Raw genomic sequence first — 17,013 nt, 5'->3', positions numbered from 1 at the left:
ATAGTCCAGTAAAATCTCCAATATTCCGATTCATTCTCTTGTTGTTGGAACTTCTCTCTTTGGCGCAAAATAAATTAGTGGCATGCACGAAGAAACCAAACTGAGAGCTGGCTCTTACTTACAAGATGAGATTTTTATGATAATTAAATAAAATTCAGTATTTCGAAGATGATTAACAATTAAAGCAATCACTAAAATAACTTCATAAAGTATCGCGATTTACGTATTAGCACGTATACAATCACTAACGAGCTGTTTCAGTTTGGTTTTGAACTGTAAAACCAAACAGAGATTGGCATTTGTTCAAGTCACAGCTAGCTCAATAATTGGTTTGGCCGGCATAAAGAAAGATCAGATCCTCATAGCTAGCACTTGCCTGGTCCTTAGTCGGTGCTTAATTGTTTAATACCCTTGTTTAATCCTAATCCCTTGTACATATCCCAGAGTGTTGCAATATATATAGTAATTTGTTCATCGTAATTGAGTTATTGCTTTGTACATATCGATTTCTTTCTCATATATCATCATCGATCTCTCATTATTCATGGCTATCCCACTTGAGAAAATGGTCTCCAATTCACCACCAGATCAAGAAACTGATGATGAATACTACCACGAAGAGTTAAATCCATCTTCTTCTTGTGGTTGGTTCTGGGGACTCTACTATAGAACAGTACCTTGCGGAAGAAACCATAATGGAATTAGAGGCAGATATCTACTGCAACAAGAAGTGGCGAGGGAGAATTGGTTGGTGAAGAATGTGAAGAAAGTTCGAGAGCTTTCAGAGGTTTTGGCTGGACCAAAGTGGAAGAATTTCATTCGTTCAATTGGTACCATTTACAAGAAAAGAAGGGTACAGGAGCAGTATGATCCTCAGAGTTATGCGCTTAATTTTGATGAAGGGGTTGGTAGGGAAGTTGAGCATCCTGCATACCTTAACTTTTCGATTACCGGATATGCAGCATCGTCATTAGGGATGAACAAAGGCAAGACAGGACTGGCCCTAAGTAGTTTCTGATTTTTCCATTACTAATGGTTTCTTCACTTTCTTATATGTGTTTTACATGTAGATGATTCTCTGTGTGTATAGACATTTGTATCTATTGTTTGATTGAAACTTTCACATTTATGAACAGCTAACCTCAGATATTATTGATTTATCTTCGATTCATCATTTGTATCTATTATTGAGTAAGTGCTTCCTAATGGTTGGTACGTCTATAATTAGGTTCAAGTTGTTCACGGTTTTCTTTGTGCTTAGCCTACTTTTCATTAGTTGTTTAGGCAGGTAGGCATTGAAACATTAGCTTTTCTTCTTCCTAGCAGTTCAACTTTAGTGATTACACCAATAACATCATTGATCATTTACATGAACAGAAAGGCCAGATAGGTGTCTGCCTGTAATGATTACATTTGTAGATTAAGCTTCTCTAAAACCAAACCTACCCTAGTTAGTTCCTTAGATAGTAAAGGAAATCAACATTAACCAGATTTCTGAGGTTTTGGAGTTTAGAGACGAAATACAACTGAGATACTATTCCAGTACCCAGCGAGGCATTGGATGATTGAAGTAACAAAAATTCATGTTATACAGAAGCATCCACAGGTACCAAGTCAAATTTCACAAAGCAATAGAATCATATCAATAGCAAATGGGAAATCGAAGCAGCATCTCCGTTCTATGTTTTTACCTTATTTACTACAACTGTAATTTAGCTCTACAACAAAATGCCTGAGACGCAATTATCACTAGTGTGATGCAAGAATCACTGCGCAGGCCATTACACTGTACACCACTACACCCACAAAATACCCCTCTCCTTATTCACATACAATGAAGATTATAAACAAAGAACTATAAGCCGTCTATCGGACTATCCAATTCTGTTTTTAAGTAGCAGAGTTCCTAATTGCTGTCCTAGTAATATGATATTACATGCATCTCGCCAAATGCAGCACCTGAGCATACCTGTATATCGATTGCTCATAATCCTATTTGCAATTCTTCTTTCTGTCAAAACCAAGTATGATAATTCCTTTCACATGATGACATGAATCCTAGTCTTCTTGTTCCAACAGTCCTAAAGCTATTTTTTCAATGTCGGAGTTATCCTTGTAGTAATAGCATGAACTAAGCTGCACTTACAGGCTCTCACTATCTGCCCCACATTATATGAATCGATCACCGCTGTTTTCACCTGCATTGCTTTTATTTCAAACTAAGGTTGGTCCCAATGCTCATGAAAGTTTCAAATAAAAATGCATATGATTTCAATCAATATTTATACCTTTTGCGCTTGCTCTTCAAAACTGTGGAGGTTGAAGGATTGCTGTGCCAGTTCCTCTTCCTTTGATTGATGAACCAATTATTAATCTGCTTCAATTGCAATCCAGTTTCTTGCACCAATCTAGCCTTGTCTTCCTCCTGGAAATTGATACAAAAAAATCATATTTCAGTACTAGTGAATGTTTCAGTCTTTGAATATTTTTTGGTGGCTTATGCAGACACAAATTAAGAGCTTCCAATAGGGGCCTAAACTCACAGTTGGATATGGCCACTTGGAATGTGATTGCCACCAAGCTTTCAGGACAGAGGTGGTGTCACCGGGAAGCTTTCCGGCTCTTCTCTTCCGCAATATCTCCTCCCTTATGTCTACAATTTTCTCCTTGTAACCCTGTAAATGAAAAGTTTGTTAAGAATGGTAATGAGAAATTGTGCCATAATGTACAATCATCACAGACTTCTTAGAAACATTACCTGTTTCAGTTCATGCTTCAACTCCTGCCTTACGCGCTCCATCAAGGACCTTTCGCTCTCTGTTGGGATGAGAGGGCCAAATCCCATACTGTCATGGCCGTCCATATTTCCATCAAATAAGTTTGCATCGCTATCTACTTGCTCTTCGTCATCATCGGACATTGTAGCACCTGTGCCCTCCCCGGGGGAAACTCCTGTTTGTTTCAATTGAAGTACATCACATTTCAGTACATATCATTATGGACAACAAACACAAAGAATGAGATGATATGCTGCTAAAATTGAAAATTTACCTGTCAGGCTCTGCAGTGATTGCTCTATCTCCCAGCAAGCCATCACTGCTTCCATTGCATGGACGCGGACGTGTTGCTGCAGTTGCTCTTTAAAAGAACATAGCAACAAAACATAATGCCTCTGTATCATCATCAAAAGAAAGATCAAATATTTTTACATAGCATCAGAATTCTTAGCACAAATTATATTGTGTTGCATCGCCGGAACCATAAGCGGTTGCATTAGTCATTATTTGCGAAGGCGCCACGCAATGAGTACATACAAACTTTATTACTGTGGAACACCTTAAAAGCAACTATTAAACACATTGAGAAGAAAGTAATTCTCTTAAGTTAAAAAAAGTGTCCACTGGGACACCAAAAGTACAGAGATAGATGGTGAAAGAACATTATTAAGATCATTGTAATTTTCTAAATCACTTTTAACAGGGAATGAATCGTCTTCTTCTCTAAGAAACCCAGCTTTTGTCTTCCCGCATGTTTTATGAAAAGTTGCGTCAGTGTTTGTGGTTAATCATGCCTTGCTTTTCGCTATGTCATCAGACCCGGCATCTCTGTATCCTTGGCTTTTTCAGATCCACATACTCTTGTTGAAACCTTCAAGCATCATAACTTATTATTTGTTTACCTACCGAAGAGCGAGAAAAACTCTCCCTGTTCTATAGTGCTCTAGAGTATTCCGGATTCATTATATTTCGTTGTTGATATCGTGTAAAATAGTTTTCAATATGAAATTTCAAAACTCTGAAGAACGATCTCATTTCGGCATATAACTGAAAAATCTTTTTTCCTTCGAGAAGCACAGTGAATCACAGTAAAACGCCTCTCGCGCGACGTGTAAAGTTTGTAGCGTACAAATTTGACTTAACGTTTCAAAAGAGACAAAATGTGTTCATTGAATTTAGGGTTGGTGATGATCAAAATCTTGTATTCTATGTTTGAACTAATTCCATTTTCATCCAATTGGGTCAATTTGATATCTTGATTGTAAGAAATTCATTCATCTAAAGCAGACTTAAAAAAGAGAAGAAAGATATTAGCACTACTTAAGAGTTTAAAACAAGTTTAAGAAACACGAAGAGCAAGTACTTAAGCCACATACCATGAACTGATCTAGCTCCTTGTCATCTCCGACCATGCCGTGACCCAAACCCGAGTATTTAGCCACCACATTCTGCGACTGAGCCAGCTGGGCGTCGATCCTCGGGAGCTGGTCCACCGGCGTGGCGATCCTCAGGCAAGCCACGTGTGCCGAGAGCAGCGGCTCGTAAAGCGGGTGAGCTAGTATCTCGGCCTTGTGCCTCGCATTCTGCCAGTTGATGACGCCATCCCCTCCTCCGCTGCCCTCGGTCTTGTTATTCAGGCCGGCGTCGTTTTTCATGTCGGCCGCATCGTGAGACATGGCGCCAGCGATCATAGAGTCTCCGGCAGCTACGTCATCGATGACGTCGCTGTGGTTGCGCTGGAGCATGGGGCGTGATAGCCATTGGTTGGAGGCCTGGGAGGCGGTGGTGGAGTCGGAGGCTGTGTGGAGGTTAAGGAAATTAGTACCTCCTCCTCCGCCGTTGCTGGTGTCAGCGCCGGAGGTGGTTGTGGCGTACTGGGTGCGGAGGAGGGCGCTGTTGAGCCAATTGGGAGCGGTTTGATAAGGGTTGTGGGGCTCCGTGGACTTTGAATTCGGGTCGGGTTGGTCGGTCATGAAAGACTGATTGCGTTGCTGCTGCTGTTGGGCTTGGTCTGTGAAGTGGTGAAGAGGTAAGTCTCCGGCAAGGTGGTTGTGGTATGCCATCAATCACTATATATTATTGTTTTTGTGTTTGTTTTCTTGATTTTAACAGAGAAAAAGAAGAGTTACCGACGATTCTGAGGACATAGAAGAAGACAAAGAAGAAGCTGTCAGGGTTCTTCAGCTGTGGGACTGTGGGAGAGTACAGAATCTATGTATGCATGAGTGTTTTAAGAACTCAAAGATGGAGAGATGAGAGTTTCAGGGAACAGCGAGTATGTGAACATCTGAAAGGGTTAGTTTAGGTTTCGTGGTTTATATGAGGCTCTTCTGTTAACGTATGTGAGGGGTGGAGAGAGAAGAGGTGAAGAGGAGGCTTAGGACGAGCAGTTTTCAGGCGAGCCAAGTAAGCTTGGGAAACTACTGGAGGATGAAAATGGAGGGATAAAATGATGAGGAAGCAAAGGGACCTATGCATATTTGTCTCTTTTTATTTTATTCTACCGTGGAAGAAAATTGAATTTGTTAAAATATGATATTCGGCTCACCAAGACAAATCAGATTCGGGACCAAATAATTGTTTGAGTTTATAACGTGCTCTGCCTTTTGAATTTGAATGATACCCTGGTTTAAATTTTAAAAGCATAAATAATACGTCTTTAAATCCATAATGCAAGAACAACATGGAAACGGATTGTATGAGTGCAAACACCGTTCAATGTTTTACTGATATCAAGGTCATCTTAGCCTTTCATTTATATAAATGAATACTATGAATCTCTAACCATTAGATTAGGGTTAAAATTTTAAGAAGCCATTAGCTTTGTTAACGGTCAACGTTTTTCGACTAAACACACCTTTCTACGTTTTCCCTCTCTTGGTCGTTTGCCAGTGCTCTTTTTTGAAGGGAGGAGGCCGAGAACCATGCCCCGGCTTTATACGCTGGGATTTTCTTTAATTCATCTCGAGTTAGAATCACATATAGAATCGAAGTTGAGGATACGAAAGCACCAAAATCTTTTATTAAAAATCAATGAACCCAAAAAAAAAAATTAGGGTTCTAGAAATTGGGGGAATTCGAAAAAAGGGGAGTTTTTTTTGGTGTTGATGAAAAACATGGTAAAATAACAAAGAAGACTTTGGGTGAGAGAAGAGTTCAGAGCTTTACCTACTCCGATCAGTCCCAAAGCCAACATGCAAAGCTAAATCAAGGTTTCAAACATGAATTCATAACATAAACACCTTAGAGATGTGAAGGTTCAAATGTATAGAAATCTTAGAAAGTAAAGAGGGAAGAACAATGACTCGATCTCCGAGTCGAGCACGAGCTGCAATCTTCGAGCATGTTAATTTCATATTAGGTTAATTTCATTCTGCCCATATTTCATTTTGGGTCTCTGAGTGGTTGCCTCTTCGCCTAGGATAGAGAAGAAGTCGTTGGAGGAATACAGTTGCAGTGTGGACATCAATAGATGCAAAACAGAAGAGCACTGGGAAGGAATAGGTTCAAATCATGGCAATTCAAAGAGGAATCGAATTCAAAACAAATAAAAATGACTGGGCTTATCACATACTGAACGACAAAACTTAAAGACCGAGGAGCTTCCGGTAAGGTTATGACGAGAAGTCGAGAACAAGCAACTATAATTTTACTGTCTTTAATATTCTTTATCTTGTTTTTGAGTAGACGGAGACAAACGAAGGTTAATTTTAAGAATCACGTGGAGCAAGTGATTTTGCGGTGTATGCACACCGCTCAAGCACCGAATACACTCTCGAACAACATTTAAAGAATGACATTATATTTGTTTTCGCCTTTATTACAGTATCGCTAGATTAACTATATGCATGTAGCGTTACAATCAATCTGTAGTTTGCACACAATCACATAAAAAGATGTGTACAATTAATAAAAATTCTCCAATGTTGGACAGTTAAAAGAAAATAACAAGCGGACCAATTATCATTTGTCTCCTATCATCCCAAACCATGTCTTACACCATACAAGAGATCGATCAAAGTATAGAAAGAGCAAACCCCATTGTACATTTCTTCTTCATTTAACCTTCTTCCTTTCATAAAGGAAAACCTCGAGTCACCATCAGATCGATAAGAGGAAAAAATTGCCTAGGGTAATCTATAAAAGCCAATACAATACATACCATAGGTACGACTTCTCTAAAGTACACTAATGTATCTAGGAAAGCATAGTAGTGCTATACTATTCTCCCACATCTCCGGGAGCGTGACGTCCACATCACCCAACTTAGCGTGACACACTAGCAACCCAAGACACCCAACCACAGAGGCGACGATATCACTCCAACGTCACCGGCCCACCAGCACAACCCCTTCCTCCGCCCTAGCCGGACTCGTCTTCTACTGCTCCGATCAACCGTATACCGCCGGCTGAGCATAAGAGCCGACTGGCTGGATTGTTCGGGACCATGAATTACGTCGCTGCCCTTCCTGCGGCAGTCGCGGGAAAACGACGCCTCGACACACGTCGTTCACTGCCTCGCTTGGACCACCGCGTGGAGGGGACCAAGTAGAAGCACGCGCCGAGATAAGAGCATCGTGGCCGTACACGTGTGGCGATGGGGAGGGGACCGCTGAGAATTTTTTGACTTCTCTGACAGCCGCCGACTTAATCAATTCGAGGGGTGGCCCGCTGGGAAGGTGGTCCCATAACAGTGGGGCCTTGACGAGAAGATTTATAAAAAGTTTTAAAATATCGGTGGGGCCCGGAGAGAGAGCTGGGTGCTCTGTGGTGTTTATGATGAACTGTTCATCTACAAAGCCATTAGGCAATGCTGCCATGGTCCCCTCCCCAAGTTGGTCATACATTTATTTATACGAATTTTTAGACATTTTGATAAACTACTTTTTTATAATTTGCGTAATTTTTTGAGTTTATTATTATTTTTTAAAATTCGTCCGCTAAGTTAAGAGTTGCGAGCTAATAAAATTCACTAAGAAATATAAAATAGGTTGGATTTTATTCGACATTGTATAAGATTGAATTAAGATTGTCACGGAATCGATTACTAGTTGAGCACATGTGTGTTGTGCCATAGATATTTTGTTTTGTGATAATTAGTTTTTCATTGTCTATCGATAGTTGATACTGGAGCACACTTTTTTAACGATAAATAAAACAACACGTCACCTAGAAGGAGTGATCAATATGTAATTTACACTAAGAATATTATCGCTTATGATAAACTATATGAGAGAAAACAATTAGCAAATGCCAAATGTCATACATTGTAGAATAATATTATGCAATGTTGAATATCTCTACCGTCTCATTGAATATATGAATAATTAATCAAACGATTAGTAGACTCTAGAATAGGGTAAACAATGAGTAATGTTTCTACAATCCAAATCTAATATAATAGTATATTGTTCGTGGTAGATCATTGAGCATAGATTGTGTTACAATGGTACCTTCACTTAATGAAACACGATCATATTTAAAACCAAGGGACTTAAGAACAATAACTTAACAATCAACGCAATTTAATAATTCTGAAGCCACTAATTAAACAAAGATCATATACCACGACGGGAGAGTCTATTGGTATACCTGGATATATAGCGACACACTTAGAGTCTTAGTCGACATTGTTAAGCATGACATTAAATTTGTTGATTCGTACTCTCACATTCGTTAAATTTGCCTTCTCGATCACTTCGATTAGTATTGAACTTGCCAATTTCTACTCCTTAGTTTCTTGTTATCTAGTTGCATGCAGTTGAATTCTTGAGCATTGTCGGTAAGCAAAGCAACTTATCAAAAGCTCTTCACTTATATTGATCCAGATCTTAATGGATATATAAGTATTTTTCTTTAGGAAAATGTTTTCAGCGCCGCAATCATACGTGACATGTCACATTATATTGTCATGTCAGCAATTACAATAATCACAAAATGTCATTTATATATTGAAAAAACAATCATATCATTTTTAATCAAACGAGTCTAGATTATTATATATAAAAAGGCATAAATGCCGATTTGTACATCAAACTTGGCTGAAATTGTCAATTTGCACCCCGAACTTACATTTGAGTCAATTTACCTCCTAAACTTGGTAAAAATTGCCGATTTGCACCTTATTCGTCAAATTTAATGTTTTCAATCCAATTTTAAGTCACATGTCATGCATTTAAGGGGTAGTATTGTCATTATATATTTATTCATATTGAATAATGAAATAAATTAATAAAATTACTTAAGAGGAACACTTGCTACGATGTTTATTTTTTCGAAACATGTTATTGATTTATATATTTATTATTTTATGTGATATGGTATGTTAAAAGATATTAGAAAAAATATAAATAAATAAATACATTGAAAATTAAAAATAAATGTGTGTTCCGAGAGAATTATTATTCTACCATTGTGTGTGTTAGCCTTATTAGGTTTCCTGTTAGAGATAGATTCGCATCTCTGTAATAGATTAAGACTCTGAATCCTACTGATTGTGGTTATGTAATGCCTATATATTGGCCTCATTATCAATCAATAAACGGTTATGTTTTGTTCTATTATGTCGTTATTATTCTCATTTTGTTCATCCTCCAACAAAACGATAAGATATATAAATATAATTATATACAACACACTTTTTTTTTGAATTGGTGGGTATATTGAATATATAATTCAAAGTAGGGTTAAGTAGGTAGAAAAAAGATGTAAATAAATAATTTGATTAACAAATTAGTCCTCATTTTAAAGAATATTTTTATTTGTTTTTAAGAAAAATATAAATAGAAAATGACAACATTACCCCTCATGTGTATGACATGTGACGCAAAATAGGATAGAAACAGTTAAATTTAACAGATGGGGTGCAAATCGGAAATTTTTACTAAATTTAGGAGGTAAATTGACTCAAATACAAGTTCGGGGTGTAAATCGGTAATTTTTACGAAGTTTATGAGGTAAATTGACTCAAATGCAAGTTCGGGGTGCAAATTGACAATTTCAGCCAAGTTTGGGGTGCAAATCGGCATTTATGCAAAAAAAATTGGGGTTCTTGTTTATATCATTTATTTTTTCAAGTTTTTTCAAAATGTTATAAAAAAATTCGATACTCTGCATAGATTAGGCATACAGGTGTTCCAGCCCATTTTAGTAGAAGGATTTACAAAGTATGCTTGAAATATATAAATATATATTTATATATATATGTGTACAGCCCTTCTTGGCTGCGGAGGTCCGCACCAAGATTTTGGTGCGGATTTCCATCTTTTTATAACTTTTTGATCAAATTTTCTCATCTCCACCGTCTAGTATCTAGATAATATTGTGTAGATCATCTCTGCAAAATTTAAGCCAATTTGGTAATCGTTAATGCCCTCAAAATTGCGTTTTTCTGTTAAAAATATGAACGGTAACGGTTCGACATAATTCGGTCCGTCCATTTGTTATTCGATTTTGAGGGCCTTAACGATTACCTAATTGGCTGAAATTTTACAGAGATGATCTACACAATATTATCTAGATACTAGACGGTGAAGATGAGAAAATTCGATCAAAAAATGGTAAAAAGATGGAAATCCGCACCAAAATCATTGGTGCGGACCTCCGCATTTTAGAAAATATGTATATATGTATATATATGCGTGCGTATGTTTGCGCGTGAAATACACACACACACATATATATATATATTTGTGTGTATGCGTGAAATATATATACACACACATGTGTGTGTGGGGGTGCTTATATGATAATTGTATTAATTAATTTCAGTTATTAATTAATCGTGAATATAAATAAATTAAATATATAAAGTCATGAACCGTAAATATGATATTAATTAAGATATGTATATTATAGGAAAAATAACATTTGTTACCTTACCTATCTCCTTAAATCGATTATACCCTAATAAAAGAATATTTCATTTCAGAAAAAAAAAACCAAAACAATCTTACAAAAAATGTTCATCTAAATAAATGTTGTAAGCTAACTAAATCGTTTGAAATTTAAAAATAAATAAATAAGGTATTCGAATTATATATCTCCATTAAAATATTTCATTAAGAAAAATGAAAATATTTCTTAATTTAATAATCATAATGAATAAATTAAATGTCGTATATATCGCATGTCGTAATTATATTTTAGAAGCATTCTTGTGATGGAAAAAATGATAAAAAGAAACAAAAAATATAATAATTTATAACTGTTGGATTAATAAGAATAAAATTATTTTTCTCATTTAAAAATGATATTTTGTAATCATTGTAATTGGTGATATGACAATTTAACGTAATATGCAACGTATAATTGCGTCACCGGATTATGCGCCCTACCATTCCTCTTTCCTTTATTATTACGTTAACTCGTAGCTGTCTGACGTCTAAGTGTTTAACGACCATCAACAGTTTAATCATTAACACCTTGTAGATAAGAGGTCTTAAAACGATTATTGCTATTTGAGAAATTACTTTTGATCCGGTATGAACTAGATGAAATCGATCGAACTGGAAACAAACACGTACTGAACACTTTAATGGTTTATTTGTTTTGGTCTAATAACACTTTGGAACTTTTTACTGTGAATGAATGAGACACTAACAAAGTATGAAACCCTAAGCAAAACGTCGCTTAATTATCACTATTGTTAAAGAGCATAATCGCTGTTCTAAGCCATGCGTGCCTTAGTTTGTATATATATAATGTCACCCTCACCTTTCATCTGTATATATAGTCTAACACCTAAATCGCTTGTCATGTACTATTTGTTTTTGGTTTAGGGAAAAGAAAGGCTAAAGGAGAAGCACAAGCTACTATATATAGCTCCGATCCTTTTGGCTGGGAAACAGAGATTTCTTTTTGTGATGATACCTTGTTTGAATGGATAATAGATCTTAGTCATCATCATCATCACTCTCTACAACCTAGCTAGCTCCTCAATCCTCATTGACACTTTTTTGACAGTGAGAGTCTTGGGGACAGAATTATATGAAAGATTGGATTCATTTCCTTACTAGTTAAATGACTTACATTCGAAATATCGTTGATATAGTCGATATATCGCTGATATTTTAAATCCGATACGATAAGAGCATATCGGTTAAAATTTATCGGTCAACGCATAAATGATGGTTAACGGTCAAATATCGGTCAAAGTTTGATTTTTTTATTTTTTCAATTTCTGTTTAATTTTTTAAATATTTATCTCCTCTTTTTTTTTGAAAAACTTATATTTTTTTTCATTTTTTCATATATATTTTTAATTTATATATATTTTAAATATATATAATGAATTTCAAGTCTAAATAATCATTCTTAAATACCTATTTTTATTATTAGATGTCGTTCGTGTACTTTAATTGTCATTAAATCAAATTTTTTTTACTTAGTACTGTTTTTTTAGTTTATTTAATATATAATTTTATAAAATTTATTGAAAATAAACAAATCCGATAAAACAGATATATCCTCGATAAAACCGATATATCTCTCGATATATCGTTTTATCTATCGACCGATACGATACCAAAAACGATATTTAGACTATTGCTTACATCTACCGACCCCCTCATGATAAAATGAGAGTAGAAATAAGATAGAATTTCAATTTGTGCATTTCATGACTTCATGTACCACTAAAAGTCTAAAAATGACATTTAAGTCATATATGATGCGAAAATGAGTGTTTCTTCTGCCCAAGCATAGAAACATCACTCATAAGTTGTCAACCTTAATGATGGTTGGAATCTTTTTTTTAATAAGAAACTCTCAAAAGTCGCGATCAACGTAAATTATATATTTATCTAACTTGATGCGTAATTATCATGAAGAGTTTTAGTTTTTTACCAAAATGACTCGATATAATTCGTAAGACATTACTCTCTCCAACATCAAACAACATAATCAACATTGAATGAATGGGTAGAGCGTTTCACTCCCACCGTTGACCGTTGTAAAGAAAAGAGATTTTACAAATACGAATATTTGAAGGAACGAACGAGCAACTAATTTTGGCGGTAAAAAATTATTCACTGTAGAGGAACGGTTTCCTCGTCGACACGTGTCTGACTCCAGTCCCAGGCGTTTAGTATCCGGTGAGTCGCGGTCCAGGTTGCGTGGGGTATCCGCTATTGTTTTGCAAGCGGGGGTTGTCACCATTGGCCAATCACAGCCCAGCCACAGCGCACCACTCATTGCTTTCTAAGGCCCACACGTTTTATACTAGCTAACCACAACGCCCCAACTGTGCCCGTAAGTTTAAAACGAGGAAAGGAAAAGTCGTTTTAAACAAAAAGGATTAGTATTGTGATCAGTAATTAATTAATGAGGCAGTAGGTAAAGATTGGTCGATTATAATAATTAGGGTTTTGTTCGTGTCTGCCATTTTGGAGGTTAACGAAAGCTTAATTAGGGGAGACATAATTACTTGATTAGCATCTTAATTAGGAAAAAGTCTTAAGATGAGGGATTGTCATTGTCTTTGTCCTTTTTAATTGTTTAGTGACAAAATCTCATTAAAAGCGAAGGTTACATAGTACTATTGAGCGAAGTGGACACCATTGTAATGGTGATTTGTAGGGTTTGTTAGTTGCATATCACGTTATCTTCACATAAAGACCTCATGCTTCATCTCCGGACTATTAGTTGTGCTCCATTGTAGTTGGGAACTAGTGAAAACAAAAGGCGAATTCACTATTGCTTGAGATGGTTAGTTCAACAATTTACGTTATATCGGGACAAAACATCGAGATAACAATTAAACGCACTAAGTACGTGATGATAGATATCGTATTAATTAAGTGAATTCATCATTGACAATGCGCCACAATGAATATTTATCCGGGTCTCCAGTCACTCAAACCATAGGTCCATACAAAAATCACATCAATAAAAATCTTGATATGAGTGGATTATTAGCCTTAAAGACTTGATGTGTGGCATTTCTTGTAACTTTGAAATACTAGAAAACCAAAGTCTTTTGTAGTTATCATGTGTTTGTGAAGTGGGGTATATCATTCTCTTAATTTGGGTATAGACTTGAAGAAAAAGAAGAAGCTATAAGGTACACGGAATTGGAGCAAGTAGGTAAAGCAATCCCAAATTCCCAATCCCATACACTTGGATTCTCATGATCTGATCGAATACCGCATTATTGGAGACATATTTTTTACCACTCCATCTCCATCCACGAAAAACTAAATTATATGAAGTACGTGAAGTGAAATGAAATGAAAGTTGATCATGATCTGACTGATGAAATTACCCACTAAAGATCATTGTGATTCCTTTGAGTCAAGTCTCTTCTAGCTTCCTTCCCCATTCATTATACATCCTTTTAAGACCGCAAGCTCATAGCTCGCTTGATCCTATCATACAATGAATCAACGAGTGTTGATTTTAGATGGAATATTTTTCGTACAAAAAGCAAAAGCTTGAGAAATTGACAAACAGTAGTAATCACATCTTTTGTACATGTTAGCTAGGTCAATATTCTACCACAAGGAAAATTGTCAGAAACACACCATCTAGACATTGCAACAATAAAACAAGTGTTCCATAAAGTTTAAAACTCTATTAATCATGATATTTATAATCTTTATTATCGCATATAATAGTTGATTTTAAATATCAGTTTTCCGTTAGACGATGGCGATGGCCAATCTGACCGCGGCCTTTCATCCCATTTGACAATACGATCAGAAAGCTCTTGGTCTTGAAGGCATTTTTTCATGTTTCATTGTACCTCCTGCTTCGATCCATGCTTTTCGAGGCGCACCCTTGTCGCTCGAGTTAAAGGAAACCCAGGGAATCATTTCTGGGGTACAATTATAGAGCTAGCTCGAATTTTTCAACAAAGAAAAAAGAAAAGAAAAGAAAAGTGTGATCCATTAATTATCCAAAGCAAAATGCTCATGATCATAGAGAGCACATAATAATAACAACAGAGACATAAATTCATGCAATTTGCTGTGTTGCAGTGCTTGATTACATCAGATACGTCTGAATTCAAAAGATGCTCTCTTAAAACTAGTCCTCATAACATCTGGAACTAATAGTCAGCTGGGTCAGATCAGTTGCATGTCTTTTAGGGTTTCTAAGACTAAACGTCAAATCTTATATATGATCAATATACGTACGTACTCTTCTGCGTTTGATATGATCAATCAATCTATCTGGATTAATGCTCTGCAATATTATTGAGTGTTTGAATTTAATGGTGACTGGTGGTAGCGTTCGGAGCTGGCCAAGCTTAAAGAACGATCGTGTTGTTTAGTCCAGGCCAGGTCCCTCCTGATCGCTTAGATCTCCGACGAGTCCTATCGATCTATTCCATTTTTCTTCGATCATGTCTGAGATGATATGAAGCTTTTGATGCAAGGACCACAAACACACTGAAAGCATTCGTGCTGGACCACAAGCTTTTCATGCTCACTGTGCTACCAAACCCCACACCCATGAAAAGAAAGGAACCAAGAAATAATTATTGTCCAATTTTTTGCGGAACATGTCCTATGTATTATGGAATTGATCAATCTATTTATCCAATATTCGTGAACTTGCATATTCTTCTCTGGTAGATTGGGATAAAATGGAATCTGACAGTAGCTTTACTAGCTTATGCATTTTTAGGTCAAACCCTAAGCTTGCAAGTTTTACATTCTTGAGGTTAATTAGTAATTTTCGAACGTGATTGTTGGCGGTTGTTTGATCAATCACGAGAAGTTTCCAGTTTGGATTCTATGACAGTTTATGATATGTCTACCCGATTTCATGTAAGTTTTACTAGCAATAGAAAATGATAGATTTTTTTTGGTTGAATATAGTATATTGATGTTAGGGTATATATGCAATTGTTATTCTCAATTTTTTAGAGTTCAATCTGGGATCACTCATATTTTCTGTAAGTAAATATACACAATGAAATTTTGTAAAAAATACTACAGTAGAACACATTTCAGAAAGGCTGGCATCGCCATCGAGTTCTTTTGCATATATGACATGCGTTTTTGATTATACAACGAGCTCGATAAGATTAATTATCATGCTAATTAAGCTAGATATAAGTTAATTAACTGTCGGCCCTTTTAATTAACTGGCATATATGAAAAGATTACCGCCAGTGTTATACGTGAATGTAGAACAAGAACCCAGAATGATGAAAGGGTAAAGAGACAACAGTACTAACTATATGCATACCGTAGCTCCCACCAGTTCAGTGTACAATGTCCTGTGCGATATGATAGATGAGGAGAAAAGTAAAGAAAAAGCTAGAAGAAACCGATCGAAGGACTTATATAATAGACCAACCATTGCAGGTTTCAATGATGCTGCGTTTATTGCCCTTTCTTCTGTTATGTCACACCTGCAGGTGTTCTTACTGTTCTATAGTAATAGTTTGCATGGCATTGATATCTAGTATTACTGGTTTCTATCAAAAAAGAAATATGAAAAAAAATTTTACTAAACAATACTAGGGAAACTAGAGCTAGGGAAATACCTCATTGATTAATCCTTCTAACCTGAGCTCACGTAAGGGAAAGTATATTGACAGATCGATCAATACATCAAAAATCATTTTTACCTGGCTAGCTCCTTGCAACAGTAAACCATTTCCCTACATTTTCGACTCACATGAGATAGAAACTCAAATTTAAAGACTTTGGGAATGTTCATACTTAACTTCTTCTTTGTCAATATGCTTGGGTCGATCGATAGAGAGGATACTCTAGCCAGCTGTCTTGTGACTTTGAAGATTAGCTGCTTTTGGAGTGTTTTGTCCACTGGAGAGTGGAGACAGCTGATCGAGGAATAGTGGGGCTTTTATCTGTACACAATTTGATCGATTATGGTTTAATTTTGGTTGGTATTAGTCGGTCAATTTGCTATTCTCAGATTCTTAAGTAGAGAGATTGCTGAAATATGGTTTGACCTTTGTTTGCATATCAAGTTCTTAAGTTGATGAGCTTTTATCACATTAAGATGTCTTTCCTTGAAGGAACAAGAAACTATTAACTGTCATTGCATACAACTAATAAGCACAAAAGCACAATAAATACCTGAAATCAAATTAATGAGATGGAAAAATCTCAGTCAGCCAATTATCATCGATTTTCTACATGCATTTATTTTTTTTCAATTCTTATAAGGATAAAGTGAATGAAATCATCGACACCTTAGCAGAAAAAATGTAACAAATGAGACAATGAGAGTGAAGGACTTGCGAGGATTTCCCAAG

The 17,013-nt window shown here is 36.1% G+C and overlaps 1 protein-coding gene across 3 annotated transcripts; it reads right to left on the bottom strand.

The window, feature by feature from the left end:
• Positions 1 to 1,652: 1,652 nt before the first annotated feature.
• Positions 1,653 to 5,213, bottom strand: LOC126782801 (homeobox protein knotted-1-like 3). 3 transcript variants are annotated; one of them, XM_050508121.1, is made up of 7 exons: positions 4,907 to 5,213; positions 4,154 to 4,788; positions 3,052 to 3,172; positions 2,759 to 2,952; positions 2,544 to 2,675; positions 2,289 to 2,425; positions 1,654 to 2,206 (listed from the first exon to the last, which is right to left on the bottom strand). In XM_050508121.1, the coding sequence occupies exons 2-7, from the start codon at positions 4,748 to 4,750 to the stop codon at positions 2,170 to 2,172; spliced, it is 1,218 nt and encodes a 405-aa protein (XP_050364078.1). In that variant the 5' UTR covers positions 4,751 to 4,788; positions 4,907 to 5,213; the 3' UTR covers positions 1,654 to 2,169. The 3 variants fall into 3 exon arrangements, with proteins under 3 accessions (XP_050364077.1, XP_050364078.1, XP_050364076.1); XM_050508120.1 differs by having other exon boundaries at positions 1,653 to 2,198; positions 4,154 to 5,213; XM_050508119.1 differs by having other exon boundaries at positions 4,154 to 5,213.
• Positions 5,214 to 17,013: the final 11,800 nt, after the last annotated feature.

The sequence above is a fragment of the Argentina anserina genome, chromosome 2 (genome assembly GCF_933775445.1).
Source record: "Argentina anserina chromosome 2, drPotAnse1.1, whole genome shotgun sequence".
Lineage (NCBI taxonomy): Eukaryota > Viridiplantae > Streptophyta > Magnoliopsida > Rosales > Rosaceae > Argentina > Argentina anserina.
Note: the sequence above shows the minus strand (reverse complement) of the source record. Positions and strands in the feature narration are given on the sequence as shown.

Excerpts from the sequence above, each read along its gene's own strand:
- LOC126782801 (XM_050508119.1), bottom strand. The coding sequence starts at position 4,840 with ATGGCATACCACAACCACCTTGCCGGAGACTTACCTCTTCACCACTTC. Across the intron at positions 2,426-2,543 it reads CCAAGTGGCCATATCCAACT|GAGGAAGACAAGGCTAGATT; the intron begins GTGAGTTTAGGC and ends ATCAATTTCCAG. Across the intron at positions 2,207-2,288 it reads TTGAAGAGCAAGCGCAAAAG|CAATGCAGGTGAAAACAGCG; the intron begins GTATAAATATTG and ends TTGAAATAAAAG.